The sequence below is a fragment of the Dichomitus squalens genome (assembly GCF_000275845.1).
Source record: "Dichomitus squalens LYAD-421 SS1 unplaced genomic scaffold DICSQscaffold_3, whole genome shotgun sequence".
Lineage (NCBI taxonomy): Eukaryota > Fungi > Basidiomycota > Agaricomycetes > Polyporales > Polyporaceae > Dichomitus > Dichomitus squalens.
In genome coordinates, this window is record NW_006766885.1 from 181,416 (window position 1) to 199,989 (window position 18,574).

General features: G+C 55.3%; 6 protein-coding genes across 6 annotated transcripts; 5 read left to right on the forward strand and 1 right to left on the reverse strand.

Moving 5' to 3' along the window:
• Nucleotides 1-65: 65 nt before the first annotated feature.
• Nucleotides 66-1,426, reverse strand: DICSQDRAFT_132574 (uncharacterized protein). Its single transcript, XM_007361628.1, has 4 exons — nucleotides 1,344-1,426; nucleotides 1,046-1,286; nucleotides 307-994; nucleotides 66-250 (listed from the first exon to the last, which is right to left on the reverse strand). Exons 1-3 carry the CDS (start codon nucleotides 1,383-1,385, stop codon nucleotides 438-440), a joined length of 840 nt encoding a protein of 279 aa, XP_007361690.1. The 5' UTR covers nucleotides 1,386-1,426; the 3' UTR covers nucleotides 66-250; nucleotides 307-437.
• A 174-nt stretch (nucleotides 1,427-1,600) lies between these two features.
• On the forward strand, nucleotides 1,601-5,411 carry DICSQDRAFT_177730 (uncharacterized protein). Its single transcript, XM_007361629.1, has 6 exons — nucleotides 1,601-2,962; nucleotides 3,029-3,693; nucleotides 3,751-3,846; nucleotides 3,905-4,166; nucleotides 4,225-4,859; nucleotides 4,920-5,411. The coding sequence occupies exons 1-6, from the start codon at nucleotides 1,728-1,730 to the stop codon at nucleotides 5,069-5,071; spliced, it is 3,045 nt and encodes a 1,014-aa protein (XP_007361691.1). The 5' UTR covers nucleotides 1,601-1,727; the 3' UTR covers nucleotides 5,072-5,411.
• A 485-nt stretch (nucleotides 5,412-5,896) lies between these two features.
• DICSQDRAFT_132576 (uncharacterized protein) lies at nucleotides 5,897-9,913 on the forward strand. The gene is made up of 19 exons (XM_007361630.1): nucleotides 5,897-6,378; nucleotides 6,433-6,450; nucleotides 6,501-6,631; nucleotides 6,687-6,755; nucleotides 6,812-6,944; nucleotides 7,003-7,013; nucleotides 7,069-7,129; nucleotides 7,188-7,335; nucleotides 7,391-7,438; nucleotides 7,499-7,589; nucleotides 7,652-7,691; nucleotides 7,748-7,826; nucleotides 7,882-8,035; nucleotides 8,088-8,099; nucleotides 8,161-9,026; nucleotides 9,086-9,280; nucleotides 9,333-9,358; nucleotides 9,411-9,573; nucleotides 9,630-9,913. The coding sequence occupies exons 1-19, from the start codon at nucleotides 5,966-5,968 to the stop codon at nucleotides 9,855-9,857; spliced, it is 2,886 nt and encodes a 961-aa protein (XP_007361692.1). The 5' UTR covers nucleotides 5,897-5,965; the 3' UTR covers nucleotides 9,858-9,913.
• A 2,115-nt stretch (nucleotides 9,914-12,028) lies between these two features.
• On the forward strand, nucleotides 12,029-12,682 carry DICSQDRAFT_51229 (uncharacterized protein; the record flags this gene model as incomplete). Its single annotated transcript, XM_007361631.1, has 1 exon — nucleotides 12,029-12,682. One exon carries the CDS (start codon nucleotides 12,029-12,031, stop codon nucleotides 12,680-12,682), a length of 654 nt encoding a protein of 217 aa, XP_007361693.1.
• Nucleotides 12,683-13,728: 1,046 nt separating this feature from the next.
• Nucleotides 13,729-15,309, forward strand: DICSQDRAFT_78873 (uncharacterized protein). The gene is made up of 4 exons (XM_007361632.1): nucleotides 13,729-14,334; nucleotides 14,487-14,601; nucleotides 14,664-14,735; nucleotides 14,795-15,309. Exons 1-4 carry the CDS (start codon nucleotides 13,767-13,769, stop codon nucleotides 15,093-15,095), a joined length of 1,056 nt encoding a protein of 351 aa, XP_007361694.1. The 5' UTR covers nucleotides 13,729-13,766; the 3' UTR covers nucleotides 15,096-15,309.
• A 1,117-nt stretch (nucleotides 15,310-16,426) lies between these two features.
• Nucleotides 16,427-18,486, forward strand: DICSQDRAFT_159331 (Aldo/keto reductase). The gene is made up of 9 exons (XM_007361633.1): nucleotides 16,427-16,533; nucleotides 16,589-16,927; nucleotides 16,995-17,141; nucleotides 17,200-17,277; nucleotides 17,327-17,477; nucleotides 17,536-17,625; nucleotides 17,686-17,793; nucleotides 17,856-18,031; nucleotides 18,086-18,486. The coding sequence occupies exons 2-9, from the start codon at nucleotides 16,616-16,618 to the stop codon at nucleotides 18,173-18,175; spliced, it is 1,152 nt and encodes a 383-aa protein (XP_007361695.1). The 5' UTR covers nucleotides 16,427-16,533; nucleotides 16,589-16,615; the 3' UTR covers nucleotides 18,176-18,486.
• The last annotated feature ends 88 nt before the right edge of the window (nucleotides 18,487-18,574 follow it).

The window sequence follows — 18,574 nt, forward strand, 5'->3', positions numbered from 1 at the left end:
CTGCATTGAATACGCTCATCCTTGCCTCGCGACGCTTTCTCTTGCGACAGGGTGGATAACTCTAACAACAATGAAGCAGGTCACAAAGACCACGACCACACCTCTCCGCCGCCTCGCTTTGCATTCCACCACTACCTGCTCTGCGGCAGCGTCGGCTTACGGAAAGTGCATTCTAGCGACATACACGGACGTCCAGAAGGATTCGTGCAAAGAGGCGTTCGACAAGTTCGGGCAATGCATGCGCGAAGCGGTGAGTTTTGTGCGGTCTCTTGCGTGTACCTCGCCTCACACCTTTCACGTCTTCAGATGAAACGGAAATGGTGAATTCCCATTAGTCGCCACGGAGGCGAGCGGCTACAATCATATCGTATCGGCACGCAACGAACCACTGTCACCACATTCTATAATGGTACATGCCCCGCGCGCACACGCCAGTGTCATGAACCATCCTCCCCTTCCTCTCTTAGTCCTCCAGGAACAGTTCTTTCCTCTCGCGGCTCGCCCGACTGTCGTTCCCTCGTCCTATCTGACTCACCTGCGGACTGGTCTGTCCGCTGATTGTCCGCAGCCCGAGCCGCGCGCTCACGCATCCTCGCCCGGGCGCGGGCAAGCATGTTAAGACTCTGGGATAACTGGAAGGAAGTGGTGTTAGGGAGGGGAAGGAGTTCGTCGCTGGGGTTGTTCTGTTGAGGCGGCGGAGGTGTTGGAGGGTTTCTTAGCCGTCGGAGAAGCGGGCCCAGTCGTATGTCGACGATATATTCGGGCTCGTCGTTATACGCGGGGGATGCCGAATCGAGCGGCTTGGTGTCTGGGTCGCCGAGGGTGAGTGATAATGCAGAACTTGGGGGTATAGGATGTGGGAGAAGCGGGTCTGAGGTATCAGGCGGCGAGGCGAGCACGAAGGACGTCTCGTATGCGATGATGATGAGGATGAATTCGAGGAACACGATGAGGGAGTCGAGAGAAAGCAGGAAAACTTTCGACGGTTTGTGGGCTATGCAAGGTGTTGGAGACGCACGCAGTGAGCTGCTATATGTTGACTTACCGAGGCCCACAAAGTCGAGGATGATCGACCTCCCCTCCGCCGGCCCCTTGAATATGTGGTTGTAGAAGCTCTGGAGGTTGACGAGGACGACGAGGATGAACCAGAATCGGAGGGACCGCTGCGAGTCAATGTCGCGTGGGCGAGAGAACTGGAACTGAGTTGCAATGCGACAGAGCAAAGGCCATAGTCTCGGAGAGAGGAGGAAGGAGACGGTGTGTAACTGGTAGAGGAGTGAACTGAGCTGCGGTATGAGCCGAATGTCAGCAGCCGCTCTAATGCGTCAGGGTGGAGGACTTACGGAGTGTATGATATGCTTTCGCTGGGCATGGCGCATAGGCATGTCATGTAAGTATATCGTCCGAGTCGTCGAGAAAGCAACGCACGTCGTGTGCGCTCGTGCATCGGGCGTACACACTCCAGGCGCACAAGGCACATGTGAGATTCTCGGGGTCCCTGTGAGGTTCTCGGGATCCCGGTTCCGGGGCAGGTAACGTGACTGTCACGAACGCGTTAGCAGTCACTGCGCGAGTGTCGCGTTTGCAGTGTGGTGGTTCCGCGCTGGTCGCTCAGCACGACGACGGGGAGCTTTACTAGCGGACTCGTACTCCATCCTGAAAGTCACGAAGGATCAAAACGAGGAGCACGCAGTCTTTCCCCGTCTCAACGTTGATCACATCGCGTCATGAAGGACCTCAAACAGACGAAACTCTCCTTCGCATCCGTACCGAGAAAAAGCGACGCTACCTCCCGCCCCTTGAGTGGGACGACCTCTGCGTCCAAGGACATCCCAGCTAAGGCCCAGCGACGGCAAGGCTCGCTGCTCACAAAGGCACGATCACACTCCGGACACGCTGCTTTGGAATGCGTTGAGATCCCTCCGCCTCCGAAACGGAGCTCCCGCTTGAAAGCTGCCTCCAACGCTTCTACTCCTCTCAAACCATCTTCCTCGAAGACACCCATATCGGCTCAGGCCATGGAGCCCTCGCTGAAGCGCAAGTTCTCTCCGCCCCCCGACGCGGACACCGAGTGCTCTCGAGAAGTCGTCCATCTGCCCCGCATTGCAGTCCAGCCAGCGTCCTCTCCCGCTACAGGTCAGTCTTCTCGCCAGCAGCGTCCTCTGATCCCAAAGGACAACAACTTGGTAGCCGGAGAAAACGACACAACTGTCCCATCTCGCAAGAAATTACGCCTTTCTTCCCCATCCTCTACTCTCACTCCACTCCCGCCAAGCTCACTCCACGACACGGAATCGGACGACATAGAGTTCGTCCCCACGAGTCAGTCGGACGAACAAGAGCTCACTTTGCCTAGGATCCCCGTCGCGAAAGATCCGGCTGCAGTCCAGGAGAGCGTCGTCAAGTGGCGAAAGGAGACCTTGGCCGGCCCACCCAGCCAAGCCGACTCTGTCCAGTCCGATCCCTTCTACTCTCCATTCTCTGAGCTCAGCGAGGTGTCGATGGACGTCGAATTTGACCCCTTCCCTCCCTCCGAAGACGTGCTCGAGATGCCTGCCTACCAGAAACGACCTAGGGGTCACGAACTGCAGTACCCGCATACACCGTGCTCATCTTTGGCCACGCCGGCATCCCGGCCCGAAACCTCCGCTCTGCAGCGCAGCTCGAGCTCAATCCTTGATGCGTCTCCGTCGGAGGCGTTCTGCTCGTTGACGCCGCCTCCCTCGAGCGTTACGGACATGCCCCTTGAGGAAGTTCCTCAGGTAGAGCCAATGGACACAGAGAGCAAGACTAGGCAGCTCATCGCGGACATCAAGGCGCGCGCATACGCTGCAGCGCATTCAAGCCCGGAGCAGTCCGCGATCGATGTGGGCTCGCTGAGTGACTCTGAGTCGGAAAGTAGCGGCGAAGAGGACTTTGCCACCCTCATTGAGAAGGCGAAAGCCAAGAGCAGGACGCAAGTGTGGGTCGCTGGATTCCCTAGTCTCATCGAGGCGCATATACTGACCTCCTGTTGCCCCGGCGCCAGTACACCAGCCAAGGCCATTGCGCCGACACCCACGCCTGAGGTTACACAAAGATACTACCTCCGCCGCAACTCGCCTTCCTCCAAACCAAAGGCGCGGCCTACCACTCCCCCACCCGAGGGGCGCAAGCCGTCCAAGAATCCCATCGAGGTATTCCTGCGCGAGAAGAAGCGCGAGGAGCGGAACGGCACCGGGATGGCCGCGGTCCGCGCGGCAGAGAAGGACCTTGCCAATTCCAAGTCCGAGGCCGAGCAGCTCTCCGAGATGGAGGACGAGGAGGACGGCTCGAGCAGCGACGAGGACTGGGAGCGTGGGCTGGACCTGCTGCGGGACCACCGCAAGAGCAAATCCAAGACGAGTTCGCCCGTCATCGGGCCGTCGGGCTCGCATAGGTCGTCGCGCCGAAGTCGGGCTGGGACCTACGATGAGGACGAGGAGACGACGGCTGTCGGAGACATTCTGGCCAAGGATATGAAGGAGAACTTGGCGAAGGCGCTTGCGAAGCAGAACGAGCAGCCTGTTGGGGTGCCTCTATGGAGTCCCGTGGATGCAGCTGAACGTGATGCGAGCATGGACATGGAGTTCAGCCTTATCATCCCTAGTGGTGATATCGACGTATCCGGAAACGCGATGTTGCAGCTCTTGATGCGCGCTACTAGGCAGAATGGTGCGTACCCGTCTTCGTTGTTGAGTATATGCACCCTCACGTTTCCCTCGAACGTAGATATCAAACAAGCATTTGCCCTCTTATCGTCAGGGCTTGTGGGGCTCCTTGCCATGGCGCAGTATTCACTCATTGTGCCGTGGCTGGCTGACGTAGGTATGCCTACTCACATTCCGCGTCCTGCTCACGAAACGTACTGACATCTGACATTTAGCCTTTTCGGATGGCGACTCATCGCTGCGCACCCTGGCATACACTCAGCTGATGCGTCTCGCCCCGCGAGCGGACTCTCGTCGGTCGGCACTAGACTTCTCATTTGTATTGCGCGTCTTGTGCCGTCTTGGGGCCTCCCCCACCGTTCTTGAAGAGCATGGGTGGTCAATACCTTCCGCACCGTTGTTAGGTGTACCCCTTCGTATAGAGGAGCGAGATGAGATGTGCTATCGTCTCGCTTCCCTTGTTAACTCCTACGCCGAGTACGTTCCTTGACCGCACATTCGTCGTGTATGTGGAATGACTTACACACGCTCCTAGGTCCTTTGCCACTGAGGAGCTCAGCGATGTCCTACTTGCCATGGTATTGATCGGAATGGACCCTACAACTCCAGAGGGCGTCCGAATCGACATCCGAAAGGCTTGTGACAGTCTTGAGCAAGCGATGGACCTTGCGCAGCAAGTGGAGCTCGACGCATGCACAAAGCTCGTCACCTTCGGGAAGATCCTGTCACCTCCCACCCAAGCACTTCTCATGTCCTTCATACCCGGGACTTCCGCCTCAACTGTCCGCATGGCGCGATGCGTGGCGCGGTCTCTGCTCCTGGATACCACGCCGTCTCCAGCAGAGTACCAAAAGAACCTCCCGGACCTGTTGCCGGTAGTCGATCTTTTGGTGCCAGAGCCCGGCTCTTGTAAATCGTTCGACGTCGTTGGCAACATGGGCAAGGAGGGTTACCACGATGACCTCACGTGCAAGTTGTTCATACTCGGCCGCGTTCTTTCTGACGTCGACGAATACACCTTGGCCGAGAAGCAGGTGGTTCCAAAGGCGCGGATGTCCGAGCTGGAGGAGGGCGCTGACGGGGAAAGGGTACAAGAGAAAGAGCCAGAGCAGAAGTTGACCCTCCTTCAGCAAGTCTCGAGGTGCCTTGACCTACTTCATGGCAAGATCGGTACGTCTTTGTTGCTATCTGCGGTTCTCGTGTACATGTCCTGATCACCTTGAGTTCCAGTGGACACTCGTGCTGCTCACCTCGATCGCTCCCGCGCAAAGGCCGTGATTCAGCGTCTTTCGTTCCGCGTGCACTATCAGCGTGCAGCCACTCTAAAGGCCGGTACGGGCGACAAGTCGGATCTTCGCAGATACTTCCTCAAGTCCTCCTGAGGGCCTGTGCAGCGCGCTATGTCTCGATCTGCCATCATTCACTCCTTTTTATCTGGTTCTCGGATGATGCCATGCAGGCAATTGTAATCGTGTTTTGTTCTTCTCCTACACTCGCAACGCGCCTAGATTACACAGTATCCCCCACACTGAATATCCCGCTAGAATATTGCGTTCACAACGCTTAATATCTTAGCGTATACCTGACTTGCTAGTGACACAGCCTATTCTTATCGTTTCTGCTTTGTTATGTGCCTGTTTGTAGTTCCGCTGGCTGTCCTTCGCTCTCCGTAGTTCGCATATGTATCGCACGGCGAGCATGTTGTCGGGACCTTCAAGAAACTCATTACATACTTTCAAAGCCGCAGTGGCTTGGCACAAGCAGTGTAATGGCTTGATGCACCGAAGCCTTGCGTTGCGACGAGCGACTGGTGTTCATCGGAATCGTTCAAGGCTTCTGATGCGTCCAGCGCCGTTATAAGGCCTATGTAGTCACTAGTGTGATCGGTATCCGGAAAGTTGCCACCGACTCTTCGCCCACGTTGGATCTGGGCCGGTACGCCGGCAGCCCGTCCGAACCGCCGCTGGCGGCTGAACAGCGTATACAGAAGCCGCAGGTCCGCAGCTGAGAGTAGTACAGTCTCAAAGAGTTATGTAGTTCGTATAACCTGAGCTGACTATCACCATTGGGTACAGTCAGGGACCAATATCTATAAGTTAACCTCGACTCTAGATCACCCAATCTGACGCCATCGTGGAGGAAGTGTGTGAATTCTGATCGCGCCGCATGCAAGGAGGTGCTACGTTGATGCAGTACTTGTGGACCCTCGCTGCGACCGCCAACTTCCAATGGACTCTGTCGCCCGCAAGGGGATGCAGACTGGACTTCCGGCTCTAATGGCGCCTCGCGTGGTGAAGGGCAAGAGCAGCATTGGACGCTCTCTCCTTGGTTTTCTTCTCCTCTTGGCGACTAGTTCCACTCTTTACCTCTCTTCAAGGCTTTTCAGCTTTCAAGATCGAGGCGTGGTCGTTCCTCTAGACGCGGAGTCTCTTCTAGCCAAGTGTCGCTCCTTGCACGTCAAACCTGGACCACATGTCGACTTTCACTCTCGTGCTCGGTCCGACAGGTATCAACCCGGCACGAAGGCCGTTTACATCCGCAATGCTACGATCTGGTCCGGCGATAGCAACGGCAAGGAAGTCTTGCACGGGGATGTCTTCCTTGATGACGGACTCATTAAAGCCACTGGGGACGTTCCGAATGAGCTATTAGCTAACATTGGCGATGTGGTTGTGGTTGACGCGCAAGGGTAGGCCCGCTGTCTGCCAACGTGTCCGCTGGCATGCTGACGATCTTTCATCAGTGCTTGGCTTACCCCCGGGTTGGTTTTCCCGTGCTTCACAGAGAGCCTGGGAGGCTGATATCGGACAGTATCGTTGATCTCCATTCTCATCTCGGAGGATCGACGCCTGCTCTCCGTGGCTCCGACGATGACAATTCGTATAATGGACCAATAACTCCTTGGCTGCGACGCCTCGATGGCCTCAATACTCATGACCTCGGTATGTAGCTCTGTGGGCGGTTCAATTCAGCTGAACGCCCCTAAGGCGCAATCAGGTTATGAGAGTTCCATCTCTGGTGGGGTGACTACGTCCCTGGTTCTCCCTGGTTCGCTCAATGCCATTGGTAGGCTTACCTTCAGTATATGTGAATCAGTATTAAGTTGACTGTTCCTCCTGTAGGCGGACAGGGATTAGTCATGAAGTTGCGGCCGACGAAGGAGCGCTCGCCTACTTCTATGCTGCTTGACCCGTACCTGGGGTTCAATGGCACAGACCATTCCCCTGAGGCCGCTCGTCATTGGGGGCATATGAAGTCGGCTTCTATTATGTCTGATGAGAAGATCGATCCGCTGATCACTACTCACTCATAGACACGCCTGTGGTAAGCGAGAACCTATGCTCAAGACACCTGGGTACTCAGTAGACTCTTTGGAAAGGCGAGAACCCTAAATATTATAGGGATACTCGTATGGACTCTGTCTGGCTGACTCGCCAAGCGTATGTGTATTTCTGTCCTCATGTGAAATGTCTTTTCAAATGGTGACGCCACGGTCAGATACGATACTGCTCGGAGCATCAAAGTTGCCCAGGATGACTATTGTGAGAAGGCTCTATCAGGCGACTGGAGCTCTTTGCGTTCCCGGCAGTTCCCGGACAGCTTGCAGTGGCAGCCCCTTATCGACGTACTTCGAGGCAAAATCAAGGTAGAGCCACTCATACATATATCCTCTGCAGAACCATGCCTCATAGAGTGATTAGGTGCAAACTCATTGCTACGAGGCAACTGACATCGACAACTTCGTCCGCGTCAGTCTGAAACAGGTTATGTATCAATTCGGTGTTGATCAGGGTTGAATCCCATTCCAGTTATCCAACGAATTCCAATTCGAAGTTGCGGCCTTCCACCATGCTCATGAGGCCTGGTTGATTCCCGATGTGCTCAGGCGCGCCTATGGAAGTGCGTCCCTCCCTTTTATCTGCTCGGTGTCAAGACAAAGTGACCGCAACATGACATTGCAGAGAAGCCCCCTGCGCTCGCTATCTTTTCGACATTTGCAAGGTACATGAGCTACCCTTACAAGCGAATACAACGAGATGTTCATTTCCTTTCGTCAGGTATAAGCGTGAGGCTTATCTGCATTCCGAGTTTGCTCCCCGGGTGCTTGCCGACGAGGGATTCGATGTTGTCATGAAGGCAAGTCAGCGTCCTCGAGGCTCCCCGCTGGCTGTTCTCAATGGCAATCACACAGTCGGACCACTCTGCCATCCCCTCTCGTAATCTGCTTGCTGAGGCTGCGATGGCGCACTACTGGGGTCTACCTGAGAACATCGCCTTAGCTTCCGTCATCAGCACTCCAGCAAGGATCCTTGGCCTCGATCACCGCATCGGATTCATCAGAGAAGGTCAGGCAGAAATGCTTCTGCCTTGTTTCAGAAACTGATGCAGGGGGTGTAGGCTATGACGCAGGTACTGTTCCTGTCACATCAAAATGGTCTCTCCTCTCCACTCATACTCATGATCCGGGAAGATGTTGTCCTGTGGGACAGCCATCCGCTTTCTCTGGGGGCGACGCCTACTCAGGTCATCATCGATGGCATTCTCCAGATCTCTCATCCGCACACAGTGGTCAAACCCGCCTCGCATCAGCAGGCCCCCTCTGCGCCGAACTGGGACCGCGAGACTGCGCAGGCCCTCGAGTACAATGGCCTACCACCTCTTGAGCCGAGACATCGCGACCAGTCTGTTATCTTCACCAACGTCTCCCACTTCTGGTCGCCAACAGCGGAATCTGTTATCGATCTCCTGGCAGAATCAGCGGGGGCCAACTCTCAGCCGTCTGGCATCGTGGTCGTACAGGGCGGTAGAGTAGTATGCTTCGGCCGCAACTCTTCATGCGATGTGTATCATTCCCTTCCCGATGCAGAGACCATCAGCCTACAGGGAGGCGCGATCCAGCCTGCACTCGTAGCTTACGGCACAGGTCTGGGGCTGACGGAGATCGCATACGAAGCCTCCACGTCAGATGGATATATCACAGACCCATTGGACAGCCAGCCGCCTCTGTTTGGTCCTGGGGGGTACATCGCGAAGGCCGTGGACGGTCTCCAGTTTGGTACGCGTGATGCATTGCTCGCATACCGTGCGGGAGTCACCGTCAGCGTCACCTCCCCGTCGCATCAGTCCTGGCTCAGTGGGTTGAGCACAGCATTCTCGCTCGGGGCACCGCACAAGCTTGACCGCGGGGCCGTTGTCAGTGACGTCGTTGCTGTTCACGTCTCGCTTTCCCATGGGGATTCCGAGCCGAGCGTGAGCACCAAAATTGGCGCGTTGAGGCGGTTGTTGACACAGGAAGTCAAAGGCGATGTAGGAGAGTGGTTCCAGAAGGTGGCGAACGTGCGTTTTACCCTGTCGAAATCCTCACGTGGTGTCAGGCTGCTGAATATACGGCATAGGGATCGCTGCCGCTGATCATCAATGTCGGAAGTGCGGACATCATCGCTACTCTAGTGTCGTTGAAAAAAGAGGTCGAAACCAAGACGGGTACTCCGTTCACACTTACTATAGCGGGTGCTACGGAGGCCCATCTAGTTGCGGATGAGCTCGCAGAAGCGAGGATTGGCGTTATTGTGACCCCAACTAGATCCTATGTACGTATACGTGCCCCATACACTGTTGTATAGCTTCTGACCTCGTTTCTAGCCCTATACTTGGGACGAGAGACGAACGTCAGCGACGGGATTCCTTTTTGCATTTTGCTGCTTCTGACTTGTACTTCAGGCTACCTGGACCTCCGATGAGCGCAGACAGTCTCATTGGATACCTGGTCAAACGCGGTATCACCGTCGGCGTTGGTCCCCGCGGTATCGGGGCGCTCGGTCATCCTGGAGTACCCGAGATGGCCAACTCTCGCGCACGTAATCTGCGATTCGACATTGGAGAGGTACGACTCCATTCGGAACTTCTCCGCTCATGCCCTCACTTCTACTCTCAATCAAGGCAATGCTAGATTCAGGAGTCCTATCGAAAGAAGCAGCGCTTGCCTTGGCGACTGTGAACCTAGAAAAGCTCTTAGGCCTCGATTACCATGGCCAGCAGCATGATTTGGTTGCCACAGCCAACGGCGGTCTCCTAGGCTACGAAGGAAAGGTCTTAGCAGTCATTTCGCCTAGACGCGAGCTCGTGGATGTCTTCTCTACTGACGATGTGGTAGCTCCTGTAAAATGAGATCACCTGAAGATGTAGATCGGTGAGCATGATTCGGAACAATACAGCCGTACCACAACCGTAACAGGACTTGCACCCATGGGATGTCTGAGTGTATACCTATGAGATGATCCTATCAGGCCAGCAGGCAGTGCGGATCTCTCGTCCCCCAAAGCTTCAGCTGCTGATAAACTGGATGACCTACCTCTGCTTCTGAAACATCTTGACAGCACAGCGCGGCCTGGGAATATCATTGACTGCCACAGTTGTGTTCATCACGAAGCGTCGCGACATGAACGGCGCATCTGCCTTCGTTGCCAGACTACAAACTGACTGTTCTCATGCCACATGCAGTACACCGCTCAGGTATAAAGTCAGACATGTTACAATCATACCACGCTATAATGATAACCACCTCTTGGGATGTCTTCGCCAAGTAACTCTTCAGTCTGGATCACAGATGTCTCTTCTGCCCCCTTCTTGGACTCAATGCTGAAGGCGAGTAAAGCGATGCGTGAATTTCTCCTCGTATCGTGCAACTGACTTGCTTGTGTCGTCAAATCTCTCTAGTCCTCTGAAGTCGACAATTACTCCGCATCCGAATATGACGATGTTTCCACGTTGGTTGGAGTGCGTCGTTTCTTCTTTCACGATCTCAAACGACCATGCTTATGTACTCTCACTCTATCAAGGATCGTTCAGATGTCCTGGTCGATCCATCGGACCAAGCCGAATCTCTTCCGCACCCTGCATCATTTGACTGTCTTGGTGGTGTGTTTTCAATTACCTCACCTCTCAGCTGTAACTTCTAAGAACGAGATCCATCTCATACACACCTTCTGGCGCCGATTCGGAAATAGACTCTAGCTCGACTACGCCACACGATGATGGCGATGGAGATCTCGGAGCATTTGTCGAGTTCGAGTTGCAAGATGTTTCCCCCAAAGGTGTATCGGACGCCAGCTCTCTTCGCTCCCCGGAGGAATACGATAATTCCATCTCAAGCGGGCGTCAGTCCAGCGCGACACTACGCGACGATGAGGTCTGCGAATGCTATACCAGACGGATCAAGGGGTGGAGCTTCCGGAAGGAAATGACAGACGGCTCCAACGTCAACACTGTCCCGCCTAGTATACACGAGCTTTGGCGACACCAGTACTTGGGCAGGTTCAAAGTTGAGAAGCGGTGGAGAGAAGGTAAGCCACGAAGTCTTATAGTATACGCGTGATACACTCACTGGCGAGTTGTACATACCCTTAGGACCTTCGAAAGCACTCACCCAGCGCATCAATGTCCGTCAGATCGCCAACCCGCTCCCGCGCGGGAACACGAAAGACGGTCCACACTCCGTCATCCATAGGCATTCCCGAGTTGTCGCATTCTCTATCTTCCGCAAATACGGTCTCTTTGAACGTGCGCACAAGCCTGGTGGGACGTCGTTCCATGTGCACTCCAGCCAGGCCATCTTGCTTGCGACGACGGACGTACAGGCGAAGGGCACAGGCAGGTCGAGTCAACCTGGTGTATCAGACTCAATCAACCAGGCTGCCAGCCCCGGTGGCTTCATTTTGAACGGCGCAAGGCGAGCTGCGATCAGCCGAATCATGGAGGCAGAGAGTCCAATACGACGGCCGTACACGACGTCCCCAATCTCTATGTCGACCTCTCCCACCGTCGCTTCTCCACCGGACACATCTACGGACTCCGCTACCTTTACAATCGCAGCGTCTGGCGGTACAATCTGTCCCCGGCTCACTCTCGATGCGTCGATTACTCCTTATGATGGGCTTCCGCCACCAGTGACGCAAAATGGTCTCGGTGAAGAGGGCATGGATCTCGAGGACAGCAAGACACGACGCTCGAGGACGTCGCATGCTGAGGCTTTTGCGACCCTTGGCTTGGAAAGCATCGCATCTATCCGTCGGAGCTCTAGAAACTACGTCGAGCACGAGCACTCCGGTGGAGGCGGGATCCTAGAGAGGATCGCACGCCGTATACGAGGCAGCAATTTCGGCGCCAGGGGCAAACCTGTAGGCCCCTTACCGTATCCGCTCTTCCGCTCTACACTGCCGCCTTGGGTCACTCTAGCGCCTCGCTCCAAGCAGGAGGAACGCGAGAGATTCCTCCGAAACCTCAACGAAATTGTCAAGGGCGTCGATTTGTTCCGGCATATTCCTGCCGACGCATTCCGGATGCTGCTCCCCCTCTGGCCCTGCGACACAGATGAGTTCTCTACACTCGCTAGAGTGGACGGCTCCAAGTACATTCGACCCGTCGAGGAGCGCCAGTATCTCATCGTTTATTACGTGCCCTTCGACGACTGCGGGGACAAGGGAACACAAGGTGACACTAACAGCAAACTCCCTCGGGCCGATTCGCTAACGATCCCTACTTTCATAGCGTCAGAGACGAAGAGGATCCCAAGGTCTGCATTTCGGGTGTGCGCTCGCCTAGTCTCCCGTGAGGACTTCCTCGGAACCGACGTTCGTCTGCCGAGCGAAGGTTTAGCAATCACAGGCCCTATGGCCGAAGCTATGGCAGCTCTTCCTCCCGCTTCGATCCGTGAGCAGCACCCTGGCGACGTTGTCATTGGGGTGTGCTCCGGGAAAGAGAAGGAAGTCGAGTTCCTTCCGGAGGGTCTTGTCTCCATTGGTCTCGCCATGGCGATAGAGGAAAATCGACCGCCTCGGCCGCCGTTGCCCCTGCATGAAGAGGGGATGATGGACGAGGTTAGCCCAACTTACACGCTCACGCCCATCGGACGCGCGGCGGTCGAGATGGCTTGGCTAGGTTGCCTTGCAATCACGTTCTTGGACGTTCCTTCCCCTCAGGCTGTGACAACTTGAAGGCGGTGCATGCACGTCACGACGGACTCTCTGACATGGCGCGTTCTGACAATCAATCGCCCCCTACGGTGTACAATGTCCTGGGCCTTGGAACAGCGCTTGTCGTGCGGTCTCTTTCCATACAAGACAATCTACTCTCAGGTACTCACGCCCACCCAGTACCGTATACGTATGCTTCGACTGTGCTTCACGTAGTAATGATACTCACTGTTCACGAACATCCCGCCTCGTCCCTTCTCCCCATCCTCACACTTCTGCAATATCGAGTTCGGGTTTGAGACCCATCATGGCCTGAGCCTTGACTGCTATCAACATCTATCTTCGAACGCCTGTTTTCCGTTTGGTCGCCTGCATGTATAGGGGTTGTTTATGAAGCAGAGGCGGGCAGGCGGTGGGTGCAGCACAATTGAGGAACAATTAGAGATCTGCGTATCAAGTAGGGCGTCCATCCGCTTCAAGGTGTAACTGAATCTTCTGCTTGCGCAAAGGCGACTCGTTTTGCTCAGAAAATCGGTTGAGGATGTCGAAACAAGTGTAAGATTAAGAGTCTCAGATGTCAGAGCGATGCGTCAGGAAGAGAGCGCGGACTCGGGGTTTTGCAAAATTTCCGAATCTTGCAAACCCCCAGCCTGGCAAGGGATGCTGCCAGACTTCGGACTCACCAGATGGTCGAAATACTTCGAGGCTACAAATGTCCCTTGGCGCATGGCAAGTAGACGAAGGCCGACTGACAAGCGGTTCGGGAAGCGCCACACGGCAACAGCCGACAGCTACATACACCTCTTATGCATTTGTGCAGCGTTACTCTCTCTCTTCCGTTCGCTGACTTTTCATCTCTGAACGTCCTATTCAGCTGCAAACTCAGATCTTCCATCAGCGTAGTGTTGACGTAGCGGGGAGGATATTCCACGGTGAGAACATTCGCGAAGATGCGAAATTCGGGGCGACCACTAACTATAGCGGGTTGGGCGTGGGCGGCTGCACAGCTCGCTCGACCCTCACACCTCTCTCCACTCAATACCCAGGGCTGGGCCCGTCTTTCCGATCCTCTTTCCAAGACCGAGCTCGCTGTCTCACGTCCACCATGCTCCCCTCTGCGCTCACGATCCTCACTCTCTTCGCCGCGGCGGCGCCCTCATGGTCTCAACAAATAGCTGACGCGCCGACTCTGGCTTCTCTCTACTCCCTCTCGACATCCACGTCCGTCCCCTTCCCCACAGCAACACTCTCCAACTCTGATGCGCAATCCTTCATTGTCCAGGGCTGGTCGCTCAGCAAGGGCAAGATCCAGCAGGGCGGCGGAAACATCGCGTTCGTGAACGACCCTTTCCCAAACAACCCCGCCCCGTCCTCCACATCCAACACCACCGGACCAGTACTCCAGGTGAAGTACCCTGCAGGCCAGGTCGGTAGCGAGACCAGCGGAATGCAACTATACTCGCTGTGGAACACCTCGGATGGGTCCTCGTTCCAGAGCGTGCTCGTCACGTACGAGGTCGCCTTCGACTCCAACTTCGACTTCGTGAAGGGCGGCAAGCTCCCGGGTCTCAGGGGTGGTCCAGATCCCGACGGCTGCTCGGGGGGCTCTGCGGCGAACGGCACCAATTGTTTCAGTACGCGTGTCATGTGGCGGACGAATGCGGCTGGCGAAGGTGCGTCCCTCTCTCCTAGGTTGCGCTTCCCGTCCCCTACCAATCGTAGCGGTCGGGCCTTGTTGCCAAGGCTCTTGTCGTCTTGTTTCGTAAGAGCCAGACGTGATTCATTTCGTTATATCTAACTTGGTCTTTTGCTTTCCACCGCGTAGTATATGCATATGTCCCAACGCCGAACAACATATGCTCGAATTCGGCCATCCGTTGCAACTCCGACGGGTTTGGCACAAGTATAGATCGCGGCTCGTTCGCATTCGTTCCCGGCCAGTATGTCGAATCAGTCGCTAGACAACCATCGAATACCTGACTGACGCATTTGTTGTCTCTAGGTGGAATCGCGTAACGATGCTCGTGCGTCTTAACCAACCTGTGGACACAGCAAATGGAGAGGTCACGCTCTAGTACGCGACCTTCCTTCTCGAGACTTTCCTTGTCTTGTTCTCAACTCCTGACTGTCCAGCTACAACAATGTCAAGGCCCTCGACCAGCAAGCGCTGCAATATCGGAGCGCGTCCAGCCTTACAATCGGCGGTCTCTACTTCTCCACATTCTTCGGCGGCAGCGACTCCTCATGGGCACCCCCGTCCGATGTCAACGCATACTTCCGCAACATACAGCTTTATGGAAGCTCCTCACCGTCGAACCTGACCGGCTCGAAGGTCAGCGGCGCCGCAGCCCAACGGCCGAGTTCCTTGGCGGCGTCTGCGTGGTCCGCGGCAGCGTTCGTGCTCGCAAGCGCAGTGTTTGGCTTGTTGTTTTAGCGGAGCAACAATGGTTGCGCATGAATGGACGTCGGTAATACCAATGCCTGTGCCTGCGCCGGCTTCTGTTACGCATTATTGCCTGTAACATCTCGCCCCGCTGGATGTCACGGAGTGGCCTGGACTAGTAGATGAATTGTCACGGAACAATTTGCAATGTTTCATCGCTCTCGCCTGCATATCATAGTGTATTATCCATTATTACAGCTTCTTCTGACACTTGTGGGTACGGCGGCGTCGTTGAACGTTAACGAGGGCTCGGTCACCTCGGAGCACAGGCCCATCCCGCTAAACGTTGTTTGGCTTTGTTAGGATCCAAAGCCATCGCTTTTCAGCCCATGCTTGCAAGCGCCCGATGTGTTCCACTGTTTCTTGACAACGTACATGCTACGTCACGAAGTCCATATGGAAGTGCTAGTGCTTCTGTATCCGACGAACTTGAATCGATTATGAAGGGTGCGTCTATTCATCAGTCTAACAGTGATCATGGAAGGAGGTGATTTTGCTGCACTTCTCTTGCGATTTCGCCCTCTGACTGTCTCGTTCCTTGTCTAGAATCGAATCGCTACTGTAGAGGGCAAGGCTGATTGTAAATTAGTCGCAAGTTGTGATCATTTAAGTTCTTCAATTGAGAGTGCAATGGTCCATGTCTAATATCGCTTTAAACTCTCGGCGCGCCACACCGGTGAGAGCCGAATCGACGCAGGTGCGCCAAGCACCTCCTATAAATACTTCTTTCGGAACGTTCTGACTAGTGTATCGCGTGAAGTTGTTGCCTTCGTGGTCTGACGATCTCTGCCAATAGGTTATTACAAGTCATCTTCAGTCTCCGCCCGGTGACATTGTTCAGGCCTGTTCTCCCTGCATGATCTTCTAGCTCAAGAAAAATCCTGCCTGTGTGCCACCAAAGTCACGCGGCTCTTTCTCTGGGAACGCTCCATAGTTGGATTCCGGAATCCCGGGTACCGTCACAACCCGGTCGCGGTCACACGCGAAGTTGGAGGTCCGCTATATACTAACCTGCAGGACCACCCCACCCTCGCACAACACTCTGTCCGGAAACTCTCACAAATGTGATCGCGGGATACGTGGGGCCACCACCGGAGATAGCGCGTTCATGGTCGGCAGCGTCGGGGCGAACTTCACAGGGTACTGCATAGCGCTCGGACAACAGTCATCTCAGTCGCTTCGAAAGCGCGATCGGGATTCCGCTCGGACACGCCTGCAGCATCTGCTGAGGCCCTACAAGTCGCATAGTCAAAGCCACGGCAGGTCAGCGGCATGCCGTGTACCCTTAGTCAGTGCGGTTCGCTGTGAACTCTAACTTCGAAGGGACTCCTCTATGCATAGCGATGCCATAATGAGCGCGACTGCTTTGGACCGACCTCCAGCAAGGCGCGCGGTGGGAAGCTGGTATATAAGGTGGCCTGTGCTCCGGGTAAGTGCCCCACAATCGTCTGAAATTACCCATTCACCTCTTCGCCTCCCCACAGCGCATCTTAGCATACCAGTAACAGAATATGGCACCATTCTGGGTCCCGGCCGCGGCACCTCCCACCAATCTCGGCCGCTACCGCCAACTCGCCCCACTCGCCGGCGTACATGTTTCCCCGCTCCAGCTCGGCGCGATGAGCATCGGCGATAAGTGGGGGCCGCTGGGTTTCGGCGCGATGGACAAGGCGTCGAGCTTCAAGCTGCTCGATGCCTTTTACGAGAAAGGGGGCAACTTCATCGACACGGCAAACACCTACCAGGATGAGTCCTCTGAGGAGTTCATCGGCGAGTGGATGGAGAAGCGCGGAATCCGTGACCAGATGGTCATTGCTACGAAGGTCAGCATCTTCTCCATTGTCGCAAGTAGCGAATCGGCATTGGTGCTGAGCTATCGACTGCATGCAGTACTCGACGAACTGGAAACGCGCTGCTACGGATATCGCGCAGAAGGTGCACTACGCCGGTAACAACCTCAAGTCGATGCATATCTCCCTAGAAGCATCCCTCAAAAAGCTCCGTACGAACTATATCGACATCTTCTACGTTCATTGGGTTCGTGATCTGTGTAGACTGCTCATAGACCTGTGTTGACTTATGACGTCATGGTTAGTGGGACTGGGATACGTCTGTCGAGGAAGTCATGAACGGCCTTCACAACCTCGTTGTCTCAGGCAAGGTGCTATACTTGGTACGCACTCTTCCTCTCTCCCCGTGCTCGAAACCTAAGTTCGTTCTAGGGTATCTCGGACACTCCCGCCTGGATCGTGTCGAAGGCGAACACGTACGCCCGCATGGCTGGAAAGACGCCGTTCGTCATCTACCAGGGAGCATGGAGCATTCTTCAGCGAGATTTCGAGCGGGACATCATCCCTATGGCGAGGGCCGAGGGTCGGTCACATCACTTGGGTTCATAAACCCACGGCGAGGGCTCACCTCTATCATTCAGGTCTGGCTTTGGCGCCCTGGAATGTACTCGCAGGTGGACGCATCCGTACTGACGAGGAAGAGGAACGCCGCCGTCAGACGGGAGAGAACGGTACGTGCTGGCCTTCATCTGGTGCGGACGATCGCTAACTGCATATACGGCGTCGCACAGGTCGCACTGCCAATAGACCGGACTGGCAACGCACGCCGGACGAGCGTAAGATGTGCAAGGCGCTGGAGGAGGTCGCCAAGCAGGTCGGCGCCAAGAGCATCCAAGCCGGTAAGTCCGCCAGTGCATCGTCAAGGGAAAGATACAGCTAATGAAGCAACTGTATATATCAGTGGCGATTGCCTACGTGATGCAGAAGACCCCATACGTCTTCCCGATCGTCGGCGGACGCAAGGTAGAGCAGCTCGAGGACAACATCGAGGGTCTGAACATCGCCCTGTCGGAGGAGCAGATCAAGTACCTGGAGGGCGTCCTTTCATTCGACGCTGGCTTCCCTCACAACTTCGTGGTGAGTAAGGGTCGTAGCTTGTATGCGGAGAGACGTTGACACAGCTGCGTATAGGGCGATGGGTCGCATTACATCCTTCTCCAGAGCTCTGCTGCCACCCTCGAGAAGTGGCCCCGCCAGCAGGCCATTCGTCCTTCCACGTAGGCGTGGACCACTCGAGGGAGACAGCAGCTATAGCTCAGCTTCGGCAATCAGTTCGTCCAAGAAGCCAATGTTTTGTACTAGACAGGCCTAGTTACATGGATCGATGAGACGGCCTGAATAGATTCGCGATACCGCCTAGGTAGAGGTTGTGTGGGGGTGACCGGGGCCACCGTGACAGTCACGTGATGGTTCACCTGTCTTTCCGTAGCAGTCTTACATTCTGCTCGTGCGGCATCGACTCTGGTTATGTTAAACCACTCTACTATCCTGCACATTGACTCTCTGGGTTTGTACACGGAGATTGCAGTCAGCCCCATGCTACAAGCCTTGCCAATGTATGTGTTCATACTTCTGAAAGACGCCTTTCGTGGCATTGTGGGAGACGCCTTTCGTGGCAAT

Excerpts from the sequence above, each read along its gene's own strand:
- DICSQDRAFT_132574 (XM_007361628.1), bottom strand. The coding sequence starts at position 1,385 with ATGCCTATGCGCCATGCCCAGCGAAAGCATATCATACACTCC. Across the intron at positions 1,287-1,343 it reads GAAAGCATATCATACACTCC|CTCAGTTCACTCCTCTACCA; the intron begins GTAAGTCCTCCA and ends CTCATACCGCAG. Across the intron at positions 995-1,045 it reads CCTCGACTTTGTGGGCCTCG|CCCACAAACCGTCGAAAGTT; the intron begins GTAAGTCAACAT and ends CACCTTGCATAG.
- DICSQDRAFT_177730 (XM_007361629.1), top strand. The coding sequence starts at position 1,728 with ATGAAGGACCTCAAACAGACGAAACTCTCCTTCGCATCCGTACCGAGA. Across the intron at positions 3,847-3,904 it reads GCCGTGGCTGGCTGACGTAG|CCTTTTCGGATGGCGACTCA; the intron begins GTATGCCTACTC and ends TCTGACATTTAG. Across the intron at positions 4,167-4,224 it reads CTTGTTAACTCCTACGCCGA|GTCCTTTGCCACTGAGGAGC; the intron begins GTACGTTCCTTG and ends ACACGCTCCTAG.
- DICSQDRAFT_132576 (XM_007361630.1), top strand. The coding sequence starts at position 5,966 with ATGGCGCCTCGCGTGGTGAAGGGCAAGAGCAGCATTGGACGCTCTCTC. Across the intron at positions 7,827-7,881 it reads GATTCGATGTTGTCATGAAG|TCGGACCACTCTGCCATCCC; the intron begins GCAAGTCAGCGT and ends GCAATCACACAG. Across the intron at positions 9,281-9,332 it reads TGACCCCAACTAGATCCTAT|CCCTATACTTGGGACGAGAG; the intron begins GTACGTATACGT and ends CCTCGTTTCTAG.
- DICSQDRAFT_78873 (XM_007361632.1), top strand. The coding sequence starts at position 13,767 with ATGCTCCCCTCTGCGCTCACGATCCTCACTCTCTTCGCCGCGGCGGCG. Across the intron at positions 14,335-14,486 it reads GACGAATGCGGCTGGCGAAG|TATATGCATATGTCCCAACG; the intron begins GTGCGTCCCTCT and ends TCCACCGCGTAG. Across the intron at positions 14,736-14,794 it reads AATGGAGAGGTCACGCTCTA|CTACAACAATGTCAAGGCCC; the intron begins GTACGCGACCTT and ends CTGACTGTCCAG.
- DICSQDRAFT_159331 (XM_007361633.1), top strand. The coding sequence starts at position 16,616 with ATGGCACCATTCTGGGTCCCGGCCGCGGCACCTCCCACCAATCTCGGC. Across the intron at positions 17,278-17,326 it reads CAGGCAAGGTGCTATACTTG|GGTATCTCGGACACTCCCGC; the intron begins GTACGCACTCTT and ends AGTTCGTTCTAG. Across the intron at positions 17,626-17,685 it reads CCGTCAGACGGGAGAGAACG|GTCGCACTGCCAATAGACCG; the intron begins GTACGTGCTGGC and ends GGCGTCGCACAG.